Genomic DNA, 18,012 nt, shown 5'->3' with positions numbered 1-18,012 from the left:
CCCCCGCGTTCTTCCGGGCCCGGGGGCGGTGCGCCGAGCCAAGGTCCGTCCCCGCAGGGCGGAGCCAAGGCCCGCCACCGGCTGCAGCCGCCGCAGGTAACGTGGTCCGGGGTTGGGGTTTCCGGGGCCTGAGCAACAGCTTCCCTTAGCAAAGGGGCCTGAGCCAGGAGGAATGAACGAGGCAGGGCCTCATTGGGGTCCAGCCTGGGCTCGTTGGCCGAAAGGCGCCCGCCCGATCCATTTCGATCGGGTCTCCTAGCCCCTGGAGAGAGCAGCCTCGCGGGGGTGCCCTGTGGGAGGAGGCGGGGGAGGGGGTCCCCGCGCAGCACAGCCCATCCCCCTCTCCGGGGTTGGGGTCGACAGTTTGTGGCCACGGCCGCCCTGCGATCCGCCTGTTAGATCCCTGGGCCTGTTAACACTTAATTCCACTCCTTAGGCTGGGTCGGTTGGTAGGCTCTCTAAATTGAATTCCAACCATGCCCTGCGCGTTAGGAATTTAGTGGAATCTAATCTAGAATCCATTCCAGTGATTTTTACTCATGTATTTATTTATATAAGATGTATTTGTTGGAAAGGCCAGAATAACACAGTGAGGTAGGGAGGGAGAATCATCTTTAAGCTGTATCTCCCCCCAGATGTGAAGCCAGGAGCCAGGAACCCAAGCACTTGGGCCAGGGCAGAGTAGCCAGAATTGAACATCGCACTTTTTTTTTTTTTTTTTTTTTTTAAGATTTACTTTACTTTTCTGTCTGGCAGTGTAGCCTAGCAGCTAAAGTCCTCGCCTTGAACGCACCAGAATCTCATATGGTCGCCTGTTCTAATCCCGGCAGGTCCACTTCCCATCCAGCTCCCTGCTATGGTTGAAGTCCTTGGGCTCCTGCACCCACATGGGAGGCCTGGAAAAACCTCTTGGCTTCTGGTTGCGGATGAACTCATCTGTGGCCATTATGGCCATTTGGGGAGTGAGCCATCCATTTATTGGTTCACTCCCCAAATTGCCACAAAGGCAGGAACTGGGCCGGGAGCAGGGACCCACGTACTTGGGCCATCTTCTGCTGCTCTTTATTAGCGGGGAGCTGGAAGTGGAACAGCTAGGACACACATGGGAAGCTGTAGTGAAAAACTAGATGGAAATTTAGAAGTAGCTGACACTTGAGCTGGCTCTCCGGAATGCTGTGTTGGCAACACCAGAGGCAGCTTAACTTGCTGTGCCTCACAGTGCCTATTTTATTTCTGGTAAATGTAGATAAAATTCTAAAATTTTATTTTGATATATACAATTCCTCCCATGAAAATTAAAAATAAAAACATATCTTTCACCATAAAACTCTTGTAACCATGTTAAGAAAGTTATGTTATGGTTGTCTCACAACTATAAGGCTATATCAAAAAGTTGATGATAGGATTGGCACTGGGACAAAACAGGTTAAAACACGATCTGCCATGCTGCCATGCATGTGGGCACCAGGTTGAGTCCCAACTCCTCCACTTCTGAGCGTCTACCTGCTCATGTGATTGGGAGAGCAGTAGAAGGTGGCCCAAGTACTTGGGTTCCTGTACCCATTCGGGAGACTGGTTGAAGTGCTTGGTTCCTAGCTTTGGTCTGGCCATTATGGCCATTTGGTGAGTGAACCAGTGGATACAAGACATCCCTCTCTGTTATCTCTCCTTCTCTCTATAACCTTTTCAAATAAATAAATAAATCTCAAGAAAAAAAAAGCCGTGGTGCTTATTTAAATTAATCAGGTATGGGAACAGTGTTTGGCACTACAGATGAAGTTGCTGCTTGTAAAGCTGGTATCCCATAGGCCGCTTTCATTCGAGTCCCAACCACACCTCATCTGATCCAGGTCCCTGCTAATGTGTCTGGAAAAGCCATAGAAGATGGCCCAAGTTCTTGGACCCCTGCCATCCACATGGGAGAGCCAGATGGAATTTCTGGTTCCTGGATTTGGCCTGAACAGCTGGGGCTGTTGCAACCTTTTTGGAAGTGAACCAGCAGATGGAAGATCTCTCTTGCACGCTCGCTATAACTTTGCCTTTCAAATAAATAAATTATTAAAAGTGTAATCAGGTGCTAGAAAGTGCTACATTCAACAGGAAAGATGTCAAAGAGAGATGAGTGGATTTGTTTTGTATTTTATGAAGAAGACCATCATAAATATCTCAAATTGCTTTTTTTTCATGTGTACAGGACACCATGAAGCAGCTGCCAATCTTGGAGCCTGGAGACAAGCCCAGGAAAGCAACATGGTAAGGAAGAATTCAGACGCAAAAATCTAACTTTGTAATTTATAAGTAGTTTCCTAACAGATTTGGTCATAAATGAAAAAATCGGGATGAAACTGCGGCTTTCAGTAATTAAAATCCAACCATCTAAGAAGGCCTTCGGAGGAAGGGCGTGATCGTTTTCACAGAGCAGATATTGATTTTATTAAAATCCTCTTATTAGGAGAGTAAGGCACTGGCCAGCTGCCAGCCTTAGCTCCCATGCTGACGGTCCCCCAAGCTGCAACTCGTTTTTAAGATTGTTTAGGGAGTCTGGTTTGCCTGAAGCTGGCTTCACTGGTGGCTCGTTTGACCAAACTTCATTCAGCATCCCACACGCGTCTGACAGGCAGCTGCTCTGTGGGGCCTTGGGGTCCAAAGGCAGCCAGGCCTGGGTGGTGTCAGCTGCAGAAGAGCAGGTGATAGTGATGAGGGAAGGTCTGTGCTGCAGCTGGGCTCACAGAAGGCTGCTGGGGGAGGGCACCTTTGCCTTGGCGTTGAAGGAGATCCTCCCACTTCGGTGATCCATGCAATGCGAGGCCTGAAGTACATTGTAATCATGGTGTTTCCTAGTTTTAGGGCCCTTTTGTGCTTCCCTATTGGTCTTAGAATAAAACCAGACTCCTCAAGCAGGGCTCTGCAGAATCCATTCCTGCCCATCTTTCCAACTGCAAACCTTGTTCCTCATACGGTTGTTCTTGCCATCCTTGCCCATGTTGTGCAGCTGCCGCACTTGGGACCTGTTTGTGCTGATCCTTCTGCCTGTGCCAAGCACTCTTAAAAAAATAAAGTTTATTTTATTTTTTATCACAAAGTCAGATATACAGAGAGGAAGATCTTCCATCTGCTGATTCTCTCCCCAACTGGGCTTGAATTGTTTTCTCAAGGAATATTCAGAATAACTTTTCAGAATGGAATGACTCAGATACTTATTTGATTTTTTTCCCCAAAACCCTGGCTTTGGATTTTTTAAAAGATTAATTTATTTTTATTGGAAGGGCAGATATTCAGAGAGCAGGAGAACACAGAAGAAGATCGTCCATCCAATGGTTCACGCCCCAAGCAGCCGCAATGGCTGGAGTTGAGCCTATCTGAAGCCAGGAGCCAGGAGCTTCTTCCGGGTCTACCACGCGGGTTCAGGGTCCCACGGCTTTGGGCCGTCCTTGACTGCTTTCCCAGGCCACAAGCAGGGAGCTGGATGGGAAGTGGAGCCGCCAGGATTAGAACCGGCGCCCATATGGGATCCTGGTGTTTTCAAGGCAGGACTTTAACCACTACGCTATCATGCTGGGCCCATGGTTTTGGTTTCTAATAGGGTAAGCTCTGTGAGTACTCTAGAAAGGCTCTTAAAATTAGCAAATTCAGGAGAATCTATCTGCTGACAGGAGCCTTGTGGCTGTAGGTTTCTATAAATGCACATCAGGCTGTCCCCACCATTGGCTGGATCTCTTCCTGCACGCCTGCGAGGCCGTATCTCAGTCTTCACCATCCACCTTCAAGACAAGAACTTTATCTGTTCTCATTTGTGAAAATGAGGCAATCGAAGTTCACAAAGGTTCCCACACTGGAGAATACCTGAGCTAGGATTTGAACTCACTCTGAGTTCACAAACCCCAGTCCTTGCCACCATCTTGTGCTAGGACATACAGTCACTACTGCTGGTTGTGTTTCTCAGACTACCAGATAGGAGTGGTCACTAGCCCAGTGTGGCCGCATAAGATGAAATTGTGACAGAGCTGAAAAAGTTGAGAGCTGTGAGCTAAGGGCAGGTGTTGTCCCCAGGATCATGGAGGTGCTACTCGGCTGCAGGCAATGTTAAATGTCCACACGGGAGACTGTTCATTGTCGCCACTTCTTAGGAATGGAAAGAACATGCTGTTTGTTCTCTGTTCAGGCCTTCTGGTTACTTCTTCCTTTGTCAGGTACACCTTGACTCCATCCGGAGAGATCCCCTGTGCTCGAGTTGGCCACAGCTGCTCATATTTACCTCCTGTTAGTGGTGACAAGAGAGGGAAGATCTTCATTGTTGGGGGAGCAAATCCAAGCAGAAGCTTCTCGGATGTGCACACCATGGATCTGGGTAAGCCCCGAGGCTGTGGGGCACAGCTGGCTTTGTGCATGGACCGTGACGTCAGCATTGCTAAGCATGACAGTTCAGGCAGGGCAGCAAGTTTGTTCCTCTATAAAACAGCACCAAATGGGCCTGGCATAGTAGCCTAGTGGCTAAATCCTTGCCTTGCACACGCCGGAATCCCATATGAGCACCAGTTCATGTCCCAGCTGCTCCACCTCCCATCCAGTTCCCTGCTTATAGCCTGCTAAAGCAACCAAGGATGGCCCAAAGCCTCAGGACCCTGCACCCTCCTGGCTCCTGGCTTCAGAGCAGCTCAATTGCAGCTGTTGTGGCCACTTGGGGAGTGAACCAATGGATGAAAGATCATTCTCTCTCTCTCTCCTTCTCTCTGTAAATCTGACTTTCCAATAACAAATAAATAAATGTATCTTTAAAAAAATTGCTATGGACAGGTCCCAAAGATCTCTGCAAGCTCCTGGCACACATCTACCTGATAAGTGCCCCCCTCTCTTAGGAAGAGAATCCTTATGGAGGCCTGACCATCCAGCCATTCATCCAAGAAATAATTTTCTAGGAAAATATAAATAGAGCCAGTTAACCACCAAGTTCGTAATGTCGCTCATCTTCATAATTGCTTATCATTTCCGCTACCACTACCACAGTGTGGAGCTATTTCTTAGTTAGACTTACAATATCCTGACTTGACACCCATTGTCCAAGGTGTTTTCCATGGCTAGCCAGGTAGTCTCATTTTTTTGTCTATTTGGTTTTTTTTTTTTTAAGATTTATTGATTTTATTACAGCCAGATATACACGGAGAAGGAGAGACAGAGAGGAAGATCTTCCGTCCGATGATTCACTCCCCAAGTGAGCCGCAACGGGCCGATGCACGCTGATCCGAAGCTGGGAACCTGGAACCTCTTCCGGGTCTCCCACGCGGGTGCAGGGTCCCAATGCACTGGGCATTGGGCCGTCCTCAACTGCTTTCCCAGGCCACAAGCAGGGAGCTGGATGGAAAGTGGAGCTGCCAGGATTAGAACCGGCGCCCATATGGGATCCCGGCTTTCAATGCGAGGACTTTAGCCGCTAGGCCACACCGCTGGGCCCTGTCTATTTGTTTTTATAAAGATTTATTTCTTTTTATTGGAAAGTCAGATATACAGAGAAGAGGGGAGACAGAAAGGAAAATCTTGATTCATTCCCCAGAGCTGAACCAATCTGAATCATCGGACAAAAGATCTTCCTCTCTGTCACTCCTCCTCTCTGTGTGTCTGACCTTGTAATAAAAATAAATAAATCCTTTTTTAAAAAAAGTAATAAAAAAAAGTATTAAAGCAAATGTGCAGGAGCTTATATCTGGAAGTAGTTTGTGCGTGTACGGATCATTCTGGAAGGTGACAGCAGTAAGAGGACTTCTAATTGCACAGTAACAGTTCTTTGAACTGAGCTCCCGCCTGCGTTCGGGGCTCTCATTCTCTGATGTGCCAATGTGCCATCATCATCTTGAGTCCTGTCTGGGCATTGGAGTGTCTGCTCTCTGCACCAGGAAATCCAAGGTAAGTTAAATCCCTCCCAGGGTTCAAGTTGCTCACTGCCTAGTGCAGTTACATATCTATTACAACCCATTCCTGACTTCGTAATCCCAGCCAAACTGTCTAAGTCGTCCATCATCCAGGCCTCAGTGTCCTGTCAAGTGGGCATGATAATTTGCTTTGCTTGGCATCTGTACTCTAACAACGTGATTCCCAACAGTCCTAGCTAAGTGGTTTACTAAGTAAAATAAGCAATAGATGGCAACTGTTTGGCCTAGCCGTTGGGATGCCAGCTGAGACACCCACATCCTACACCAGAGTCACCTGGGTTTAAATTTCAGCTCCAAAAATTAAAAATTCTCGCTTCTTCCAGTGCCCCTGGGGGGCAGTGCTGATGGCTGCAGTAGCTGAGGCACTGCCACCCTGTGTAACAGACCTGGGTTAAGCTCCCCAGGCTCCTGGTTGAAACCGGCCCAGCCCGAGCTGCTATGGGCGTTAGGGGGAGTGAAGCAGAAGGGAGGAATTCTTTCTTGCTTGTTCTTTCTTCCTTCTCTCTTCTCTGTCTCTACCCCTCTCTCCTCCCTCACCTCTGCTTCTGCCTGTGTTTCTCTGGGTCTCAAATAATATCATTTCTAATAAGTATTTATATTCTGTGAACTCGTTTTAGTCAGAACTCATTTATTGCGGAAAACAGAAATCCTTAAGCCAGCAATGAAAAGAGAAATGACATAGCTACAGGAATGTTTGACAAAAGTCAAGGGCAGAAAACCAGCACATCCCTGTGAGAGCATAGAGGCAGTGGATCTGATTGACCCACTTTGAGTCAGGTGACCACTTCTGGTATCAAGCAGGAATGCGTCTTCCAGGATCTCCCCAGGTGATTGGGAGGATGGAGGAAGTTTCTTTTCCAAAGAGGATTTGTGGACGAGGTTGGCAGTGCCCTGAAGCGTCTGATGCCAAACCTTTTGGGGCTTGACCATTTTCGCTCAAAGTGACCTGCTGGCTATTCCTGTGGGCTCTTGGCATGTCTCTCCACAAGCTGTCAATCTGTAGACAGTTAGCAGCCTCCGATCTAAGGACTGGTGACCTGTTTTCTAGGTGCACACCAATGGGCCCAGGCCCGCTTGGAGGGCCTTCTGCCCCGGTATGAGCACGCCAGCTTCACTCCCTCCTGCACCCCTCACAGCATCTGGGTGTTTGGAGGTGCCAACCAGTCAGGCAATCGGAACTGTGTACAAGTCCTGAACCCTGGTAAGTAGCCCAACATTGCTTTATTTACATGCATACATAAAGCCAGTGATAATTATAGTATATTTGGATTAATTGCACTGATTAATCCATTTAGCTCTACCTACCTCATAGATAATAAGAATTCCAACTTACAGTGAAATCTGAAAATAATAAAGTTGTATTTTTTCCCAGTAATATATACAATTACCAACTCCTTAAATGTCAAAGCTGGAGAAGATTTCAGAAACCAGCTATGTCATATAGACAAGTTTGTGGAGAAGGGAGGTGACAGAGAGTATCCAGAGCCCAGATCATCCAGATCTCCAGTGGGGGCACTTAGACCCCGTAGAGGACATTAGGCCATACCTAGAAACATTTCTGGTTATCGCAGTGTGTGTAGAGTGTGCCTCTTGCATCTAATGGGTAGAACCAGATATGTTGCTGTATGTCCTAAAACGCACAGGTGGTGCATTTGGGCCCCGGCATCGCAGTGGGCATGGGTTTTGGCAGGTTGGGCTCCTGCATTTGGGCCCCGGCATCACAGTGGGCATGGGTTTTGGAAGGTGTGGGGCTCCTCTGAATGGGGCATAGGCGAAGCCCATCAGCAAAACAGAATAGAATTCAGAGAGCGCCAAGTCCTCTGAAAGCAATTTGAACGTCCTTATTTTATGTTAAACATTTTTTCAAAAGATTTTGTTTGTTTTTGTTGAAAGGCAGCATTACAAAGAGGAGAGAGACAGAGACCTTCCATTCTCTGGCTCACTGCTCACATGGCCACAATCACTGGAGCTGGGCTAGTCAGAAGCCAGGAGGCAGGAGCTTCTTCTGAGTCTCCCACATGGGTGCAGGCACCCAAGGACTTGGGCCATCCTCCACTGCTTTCCTAGGCCATTAGCAGGGAGCTGGATCAGAAGTGGAATAGCAGTACTTGAACTGGTACCTATATAGGAGGCCAGCGCCACAGGCTAAAGCTTGGCTGACTATACCACCACACCAACACTGTACCTTATTCTTGCTTATACTTGTGGCTCTGGAAAATGTTGGTCTGTTTGGGAAATTCTAAGTACCAGCCTCCCTGCTTGACATTTGTGTATGTGAATATGGGATTAGATGGAAAAGTGATCTCATTCGGCCCAAGAGTCAAGATCTTAGCCTGGGTGTCCATCTTCTCTCAAATCAGAAAGCAGGTCTTGGACCACACCGGAAGTGACGAGTCTGCCCCCATCTCCGCGGACATTCCACACCTCCTCGGCAGCCATCGGGAGCCGGCTGTACGTCTTTGGGGGAGGAGAGAGAGGAGCCCAGCCCGTGCGGGACGTCAAGCTGCATGTGTTTGACGCAAGTATGGACTGAGGGTCTCACGTTGAGGCCTCACTGGTGTGTCCCTTAGCTACAAACTTCCCACTACAAACTTTGTACTAAACACGGTTGAGACAATCACTTTAGAAAATGTACAGAATACACTTTGTACAGGAACAGTCATCCCTTTAACCTGTCCGTGCTGCTCCTGAGACAGATGGACACAGAGAATAGTCCCCACCAGTTCCTTTCAGACTTCCTTAAGTACTGGTCAAACATGTTTCTAAATATACACCTATAGATGAGTTTTCTGATTTTTTAAAAAAATGACACAAAAGCTTTTAGACCACACACAAGGAATCCAATTTTTTTTTTAGATTTATTTTTTTTAAGATTTATTTATTTTATTACAGTCAGATATACAGAAAGAAGAAGAGACAGAGAGGAAGATCTTCCGTCCGATGATTCACTCCCCAAGTGACCACAACGCCCGATTCTATGCCAATCCGAAGCCAGGAGCCAGGAACTTCTTCCAGGTCTCCCACACGGGTGCAGAGTCCCAAGCCTTGGGCTGTCCTCGACTGCTTTCCCAGGCCACAGGCAGGGAGCTGGATGGGAAGTGGAGCTACCGGGACTAGAACCAACGCCCATATGGGATCCCAGGGCATTCAAGGCGAGGACTTTAGCCAATAGACCGCGGCGCTGGGCCCAAGTAATCCAATTGTAAATAGGATTGTGTGGCTTCCTCTTGGGGCACGGGGTTAGTAGATGTTAATTACATGCCTAAACTGCGAACTCAGATGGCCTGACCACAAACCAGATCCGACAATGCTTTGTGCTGCTTCAGACCAAGAGTCTGAAGGCTCTGGGTCTTGGCCGGCTGGTTTGTAAAATGAAGTTTATAATAGTCTATCATGGAGAGTTGTAAAGTTTCATTGAGATAATATGTTATTCTGCACAACACACTGCCTGGCACATTGGAAGTACCTAGTAAGTATTAACTGCTACTATTACTACCTCCTCATACGTCAAGTCAGGACCAATATGCGTGCAAAGCAGCCTCTGTGGGTGTTCCTCCTGCCGTAATTCCCCTACAGATGTACTTTTTGCTGACCTTGAATTCATGTTGCTGGACATTTACATGAGACACAAACATTTAAGCAGAATAGATGTTAAGAAGTGCAGTTACTGAGTTGAAATGGTGCAAACATTGAATGACATATTTTTAAAAAACTATTTATCGTATTTGAAAGGCAGACTGACAGGGAGAGGATTCTTCCGTGTGCGGTTTCACTTGGCAAATGGCCACAATGTCCGGAACTGAGCTGATTGGAAGCTGGGGACCAGGAGCTCTTTCAGGTCTCCCATGTGGTTCCAGGAGCCCAAACACCTATGTTATCCTCGACTGCTTTCCCAGGCCACAAGGAGGGAGCTGGCTGGGAGGGACACAGCTGGGGCCCAAATCAGCATTCATACAGGATGCTGGCACTTTAGGCAGCTTAACCCGTTACACCACTACATTGTCCTTTCCTTGGCATTATCTTACAAAGCAGTTCTCATTTTTTTTTTTTTTTAATAGTATTGCTTTTTGGGCAAGTGCCCACATGGGATCCTGGTCCTTGAAGAGGGGATTAGCCAATTGAGTCTTCACAATGGGCCCTGATTTTTGTCTTAATTTTTCACAATCACATGTTTTATTTTATTTTTTACATATTCTATTTCATAATTCAAAGCATTAATTTATAATGCTTTCCCAGGCCACAGGTAGGGAGCTGGATGTGAAGTGGGGTCGCTGGGACTAGAACTGGCGCCCATATGTGATCCTGTTGTGTGCAAGGCGAGGACTTTAGCCACTAGGCTACCTCACTGGGCCCAAAATCTCAAGATTTCACTCATACTCATTACATTTTTTGGTACTCTCTGTATATATTAATTACTACTTTTTTTTTGCAAATGGAAAGAGGCACCTCAGTGTACTGTTGGTGGGAGAGTAAACTAGTAGAACCATTATGGAAGATCGTGTAGAGATTTCTCAGAAACCTGAAAATAGATCTGCCATGTGACCCAGCCATCCTACTCCTGGGAATGTATCCAACGGAAATAAAATCAGCATTTCAGAGTTATCTGTACCCCCGTGTTTATTACAGTAGCTCATGTCACAATAACTAAGAGATGAAATCAGATGTCCACTGATGACCAAAGGAATTTTAGTGTAAATGAAGTATGGGCTACTACTCACCCTTTAAAAAAGAATAAAATCTTGTCTTCCACAACAGAATGGCTGCAATCGGAGACCAGTCTGATTAGTGAACTCTAACTGCAGGGCAAAGGCTGGCTTCCTGATGCCAAGTAGAATGGGCGTGTCAGTTGGTGCGTTCTGTGGCTCTGAAAGTGCCCAGGCACAGGCTGGTGAGGGAGGGAGGCTGGGCTAGGTTAGTGAGTTGGGGTGAATGACTTCCCAGTCTCCACCTGCTTGTAGCATTGCTGCCTCCCAGGAGGTGACAAGAGCCCTGTGTGTGTTTCCCATCTCCTTGCTTCCTGGTTTAGCTCTTTGATTCATTGAACCTTGCTTTCCTAGACACTCTGACGTGGTCACAGCCAGAGACCTTTGGAAGTCCTCCTTCCCCACGGCATGGTCATGTTATGGTGGCAGCAGGGACAAAGCTGTTCATCCACGGAGGCTTGGCCGGGGAGACATTCTACAGTGATCTTCACTGCATTGACACAGGTAAGTCAGGAGGACGGCACAGGAGCCGATGAGTGCGAAATGTTTGGGAGTGGCTTTGAAAAGGCCTTGATCTTGCCTGCGGGTGACTTGGCCAGCCGGCAGAATCTTCACTAGACTCTGCCAAGTTTTTTTTTTAAGATTTATTTATTTTTATTACAAAGTCAGATATACAGAGAGGAGGAGAGACAGAGAGGAAGATCCTCCGTCCGATGATTCACTCCCCAAGTGACCAAAACAGCTGGTGCTACGCCAATCTGAAGCCAGAAGCCAGGAACTTCCTCCAGGTCTCTCACACAGGTGCAGGGTCCCAAGGCTTTAGGCCATCCTCGACTGCTATTCCAGGCCATAAGCAGGGAGCTGGATGGAAAGGAGCTGCTTAATATTAATATATTAATATATTTTTATTGGAAAGGCAGACATACAGAAGGAAGAAGAGACAGAGAGAAAGATTTTCTATCTGTGGTTTCACTCCCTACGTGGCTGCGATAGCCACAGCTGAGCTGATCCAAAGTCAAGAGCCAGGATCCTCTTCTGGTTCTCCCATATAGCTGCAGGGTCCCAAGACTTTGGGCCGTCCTCTGCTTCCCTCCCAGGCCGCAAGCACAAAACTGGATGGGAAGTGGAGCTGCCAGGACACAAACTGCTGCCCATATGGGATCCCGGGCATGCAAAGTGAGGCTTTAGCCACTAGACTATCACACTGGGCCTGTTCTACCAAGCTTTACTAATGAGCAAGAACGGGGATGAGAGCACTCCTGAGTACTTAGTGTGGGCTTAGGTGTTTACCATCTTTTATCCCTGCAACAACCATGCCCTCTTGTCACAGTCTGCTGTGCTTTTGTGTTCCCCAATTGGAGTTCTTTAGCCAGTAGCCCTTGAGGGTTTGGGTGCAGTGTGGGTCAGGAGGTGGGTTTCCAGCACTGGCACACAAGGAGTGCATGAGAATTGTCTTTGGGCATGTGAAGGGCCTGTGTGCCCTGGAGTGCTGGGTCCTTTCTGGATTGTTCTCTTGGGCCTTGTGCTGCCTTAGGGCTGGGGATTTGTCTCTTGTTTCCCAGTCTCTTCCCAGCACTTAGCACGGTGACTGGTAACGAGCACACGCCTGGTTGTGAGTGGTCACATGGACAATGGAACGTGTTTCCTGGTGGCTCCGGGCCGCTCGAATTGGAACAATGGGCAGAAGGCACAGGAACGCTGATGCACAGGAGGCTGCCTTGCCAAAGCCCACGTTTTCTCACCAGGTGACATCTGAAGCCAGGGGACATTGCATTGGCCAGAATTTTGGCCTGACTGGGTGGTTCTCGCCTCCCAGCCTGAGTTGCTGGGTCCCTGCTTGCAAGCAGAGATGGAAGCCATCTTCACAGAACCAGGCAGCCTGATGAGAGAAAAAGAGAGTAAAATAATAGGAAAGATTATAGCTAAAAAAAAAAATTTATTTTGATTTATTTGAAAGGCGGAAAGAGCAGGACAGAGATCTCCGTCTGCCATCCACTGGCTTCCTCCCAAACACGCCCATCACAGCCAGCGCTGGATCAGGCTGAAGGAGAGGAGCTCCAGCCAGGTCTCCTGGGGTGGCAGGGACCCAAGCACTTGGGCCATCATCCGCCGCCTCCCAGGATACACATTAGCAGGCGCTTGGACTTGAACAGCATTTATTTTATTTTATTTTATTTATAAGAAATCTTTTATAAAAATTAAAAAGCAGTGGAGCAGCCAGGACTGAGATCTCCTCTCTGATGGAGGATGCCGGGGTCACACAATACCGGCTTCTCAATGTTCAATTTTTTAAAAGATTTTTTACTGGAAAGTCAGATACACAGAGAGGAGGAGAGGCAGAGAGGAATATCTTCCGTCTGATGGTTCACTCCCCAAGTGGCCTCCACGGCTAGAACTGCACCAATCCGAAGCTTCTTCCGGGTCTCCCACACGGGTGCAGGGTCCGAAGGCTTTGGACCAACCTCGACTGCTTTCCCAGGCCACAAGCAGGGAGGTGGATAGGAAGTGGGGCTACTGAGATACGAACTGGGATCATGGCATGTGCAAGGCAAGGACTTTAGCACTAGGCTATGGCACCAGGCCCCCAATGTTCATTTTTAAGAACAAAATACTTTCCTCTCTCCCTCTCTCTGTTTTTGCTTTTATTGGAAAGGCAGATTTACAGAGAGAAGGACGAACAGTAAGATCGTCCATCTGCTAGTTCACTCCCCAAATGGCCATAACAGCCAGTTGAGCCAATCCAAAACCAGGAGTCTTCCACAAGGGGCATAAAGTTTTAGGCCATCCTCCACTGCTTTCCCAGGCCTCAATCAGGGAGCTAGATGGATAGCAGAGTAGAGCAACGCACACCGGTGCCCATGTGGAATGCTGGCACTTGCAGACAGAGGATTAACCAGTTGAGCAGTTACACTGGCCCAATACTTTTCTCTAATGCTGAGAAACTGCTTTGCGTTTTTTTACCTACACAAGTGGTTCTCTAAACCTTTAAAATCCATTGATATCCTGCCTTATTTAAATGCTTGTTTGAATGGGGCCAGTGCAGTGGCATAAAGGGGTAAGCCACTACTTATAGCACCGGCATGTCTTAGGTTGTATCCCGGCTGCTCCACTTCTGATCTACCTCCCTGCTTATGACCTGGGAAAGCAGCAGAGCATGGCCCAAGCCCTTGAATCTCTATACCTACCTGGGAGACTTTGAAAGAAGCTCCTGGCTTCTGGCTTCAGATCAGCTCAGCTTCAGCCGTCACAACCATTTTGGGAGTGAATCAGCAGATGGAAGATCTTTGTCTGTCTCTCCTTCTCTCTATATAAATCTGCCTTTCCAATAATAAATAAATATTAGGAAAAAAAATGCTGGAGACAGGCTTTTGGCCTAGCAGTTACAGATGCCCATGTGCCATCTTGGAGCTCCTGGGTCCGACCCCTGCCTGCCCCTCATGCCTGCAGAATTCCTGCGAATGCACACCGTAGTAGGCAGCAGATTTCTTCAGTAATTGGGTTCTCATCGGGCACAAGGGAGATGTGGGTTGAACGCCCAAGTCTGCTTTGACTGTTAGAGGCATTTGGGAAGTTAGCCAGCAGAAATGACAGCTCTGTCTTCATCTGTCTCTCTACCTCTCATGCATTTAAAAGGAAGCACAAAAAGAAAACAAGAACAAAAATGTCTCAGAAACGCGCTTACGGCTTAGGGGCGGGTTCAGAGGCCACGCGCTGCTGTAGTAGCCAAGCCGGGGTTTAGCTTCCACACTGAGCACACGTCACGCCCTGCCACTCCCAAGCTGTGGATGAACACGTCTGTCTGTCTGGTCCTGCTTCCTCATCTCCAGGAAAGGGCAGCTGCAGAAGTAACGACACTTTTTTTTTTTAAAGATTTTATTCATTTTATTATAGCCAGATATACACAGAGGAGGAGAAACAGAGAGGAAGATCTTCTGTCTGTTGATTCACTCCCCAAGTGAGCCGCAACGGGCCAGTGTGTGCCGATCCGAAGCCAGGAACCTGGAACCTCTTCCGGGTCTCCCACGCGGGTGCAGGGTCCCAAATGCATTGGGCTGTCCTCAACTGCTTTCCCAGGCCACAAGCAGGGAGCTGGATGGGAAGTGGAGCTGCCGGGATTAGAACCGGCGCCCATATGGGATCCCGGGGCTTTCAAGGCGAGGACTTTAGCCGCTAGGCCACGCCGCTGGGCCCAGTAACGACACTTTTGAAGTCGCTGTCTTAAAAGCTGACAGTATGAAAACACACACACACCCACTTACCTCTCTGTGGACAGTTAAGGAACAGTTGAAGATGAAGGCCACCCTAAAATAGGGTCGCGTTTCCTTGCACCCTGAAGAGCACCTCAGCAGTCACCTGGGATGCCCACGTGAGAGTCTGGATCACCAAGCCTCTTCCCACCCTGGTAATCCCCTGTTCTGTTACATCTCACCGTTCTTAGTGACTGTCAGTGCGATGTGTTTGTAACTGTGGTGGATCAATCTGAAACCACATTGTAGCCCACTTGTGCCAAGACAAGTCTTCTCTCGGCAGGTGACATGAAGTGGCAGAAGCTTAGTCCCACGGGGGCTGCTCCTGTGGGCTGCGCCGCCCACTCCGCCGTAGCCGTGGGGAAGCACCTGTATGTCTTTGGAGGAATGACTCCCACCGGAGCACTGGACACAATGTACCAGTATCACATAGGTGAGTTGGGGACCCTCAGTCCCTTTCAGTACCGGAATATTTCTTAAAAAATGACATCGTGCTTTGGTTTTGATTTGATTCATCTGTGTAAATCCCAGGGGATGCTCAGCTCCAGCCATTGTGGCCACTTGACGAGTGAAGCAGCAGACAGAAAATCTGTCTCCCCTTCTCTGTGTATCTGTCCAATAAAAATAAAAAAATAAAATTCCAAGGGATGGCACTGAACTTGTGGGGAATGACTTCATTAAAGCAGTAACTTTATTAGTAGGCTTGTTCATTGTATTGGCTGAGCATTTCTGGAAATTTCTCAACATGAACTGAACAGCGACTTTTTTCCTGCCCGACACAGAAAATCAACATTGGACCTTGCTGAAGTTTGACACTTTCCTCCCCGCCGGGCGGCTGGACCATTCCATGTGTGTCATCCCATGGCCGGTGTCTCGTGCTTCTGAGAAGGAAGACCCCGGTTCTGTGGGTGTGGGCTGTGAGGCCGAGAGGCCCAACGCTGGTGACAGAGGACTGACCCGCTGTGATGACGCACATGAGGGAAGTCAGCGCGACATGTTGCTCTGTTTTGTGTTTGGTGGGATGAACACAGAAGGGGAAATTTATAATGATTGTATTGTGACTCTAGTTGACTAATAAAACTCAGGGTTTTTTTTTTTTAAGATTTATTCATTTTTTATTACAGCCAGATATACACAGAGGAGGAGAGACAGAGAGGAAGATCTTACGTCCGATGATTCACTCCCCAAGTGAGCCGCAATGGCCGGTGCTGCGCCGATCCGAAGCCAGGAACCTGGAACCTCCTCTGGGTCTCCCACGCGGGTGCAGTGTCCCAAATGCATTGGGCCGTCTTCAACTGCCCTCCCAGGCCACAAGCAGGGAGCTGGATGGGAAGTGGAGCTGCTGGGATTAGAACCTGCGCCCATATGGGATCCCGGGGCTCTCAAGGCGAGGACTTTAGCCGCTAGGCCATGCCACCGGGCCCAACTCAGGGTTTTTTTTAAGTTTTATTCATTTTGATTGGAAAGGAGCACAGGTGGGATGCAGACCCAGGCACTGCACTGTGGGTCATGACCATCACAAGTGGCATTTTTAGCATTGTTCCAAGTGCCTGCCCTGGATCCAAAGGGCTTAAGAAGGGAGAAGACTTCAGGATCTTGAAGTTTTTCCCTTTTTTGATAAAGTGCTTGCACAGGTAAGAAATATTAGCTTGCTTCATCTGTCTATCTACTTATTTATTTTTAAACAAGACTTATTTTTATTGGTAAGGCAGATATAGAGAGGGGAGACAGAGAGGAAAAACCTCTGTTTGCTGATTCACTTTCCAAGTGGCCACAATGGCCAGAGCTGAGCCCATCCAAAGCCAGGAGCCGGGAGCTTCTTCTGGGTCTCCCACACAGCTACAAGGTCCCAAAGCTCAACTGCTTTTCCAGGCCACAAGCAGGGAGCTAGATGGGAAGCGGGGCCGGGATAGGAACCAGCACCCATATGGGATTCCGGCAAGGTGAGGTATTGAGCTGCCAGGCTACCATGCCAGGCGCCCCTTTTATTTTTTTAAAGACTTATTTAAAGGGTGGGGGCCAGCAGCGACACAGTTGTCTTAAATTCTGCTGGTTCACTACTCAAATGAGCATAATAGTCAGGACTGGTCAGGCTGAAGCAGGAAGCCTGGAACTTGATCCAGGTTTCCCACATGGTTAGCAGGAGCCTACCAGCCATTGGGTCATGCCTGCTCCTTTCCCAAGTGCATTAGCAGGGAGCTGGACTGGAAATGCAGCCACTGGGACTCACATACATGGGCTCCAGCACTGCAGCTGGTGGCTTTACCCACTGTGCCATAGCAGCCCCCAAAATCACATAACCAGAAAACATAGCTTTTGCACCACCAATTCACATGGCTCTCAACTACTTAGGTACATGACGAAATGAAGTGGGTTACCCAGTGCAAGGGTTTTACCAGCACTATGAGCTAGACAAGTGATTTGCACCTATTAATGAAAAGGCAGCAACCTTTGAGGCCGTGGGGATCCGCTGGAATCGGGGGAAGCTCACCCCCATCAAAACTGCATCCCTAGAGCACACAGCACTGCAGGTTCATTTTAGTGCCGTCCTGGGTCTAAGCTGCACACCTGCTGCAATGCATTCCACACCGGGGCAGGCATGGGCAGTGCAGCCAGACCGCAAAGACAAGGGCAGGATCAGCCCAAGGTCTGTGGCCACCCCTAGCAAATCCATAGCCATAAATGCCTACCCCTGGGCAGTATCGGAGTTCCTAAAGAACCTGCCCTGTACTGGTGGCCAGCATTCACCTAGGCCGTTCCTTTCCTCAGAAAGTCTACCCAATCCCAAACCTGTCTTGACACAAAATAGTCCAAGTGTAAATCCAGGAAGCTACAAAGCTAAAATAAGAATAAAGCTATAATAATAATAATAATAAATCTGAAAGGAAGCTTTACAAAAGGGGAAGCAGGGCTTTCCAAGCAGGTGTAAGAGCCTAGGGCATTCTGAAATGGCCCTTGCCTAGACAGGCTGTGGGTGAGCCTGTCCCCTGCTTAGGAAGGGCAGGTACAGTCAAGGAAAAGTGCAAGAGCTGACTGGAACTACTCCCAACATCCCAAGTATCCCCCACCCTAAGTTTTTGTTACTTCCTGAAAATAAACCATCTAATGAGAAAGCTCCTCACAAAAATTAGACCAGTG

At 48.2% G+C, this 18,012-nt stretch overlaps 1 protein-coding gene across 1 annotated transcript; it reads left to right on the top strand.

Annotated features, from left to right (window-relative positions):
- RABEPK (Rab9 effector protein with kelch motifs) lies at positions 1 to 15,971 on the top strand. The gene is made up of 8 exons (XM_058672447.1): positions 1 to 96; positions 2,195 to 2,253; positions 4,191 to 4,348; positions 6,973 to 7,125; positions 8,285 to 8,446; positions 10,982 to 11,131; positions 15,158 to 15,307; positions 15,657 to 15,971. Exons 2-8 carry the CDS (start codon positions 2,201 to 2,203, stop codon positions 15,947 to 15,949), a joined length of 1,119 nt encoding a protein of 372 aa, XP_058528430.1. The 5' UTR covers positions 1 to 96; positions 2,195 to 2,200; the 3' UTR covers positions 15,950 to 15,971.
- Positions 15,972 to 18,012: the final 2,041 nt, after the last annotated feature.

Source organism: Ochotona princeps, chromosome 14, assembly GCF_030435755.1.
Source record: "Ochotona princeps isolate mOchPri1 chromosome 14, mOchPri1.hap1, whole genome shotgun sequence".
Taxonomy (NCBI): domain Eukaryota; kingdom Metazoa; phylum Chordata; class Mammalia; order Lagomorpha; family Ochotonidae; genus Ochotona; species Ochotona princeps.
This window is presented reverse-complemented; position numbering and strand designations above follow the sequence as displayed.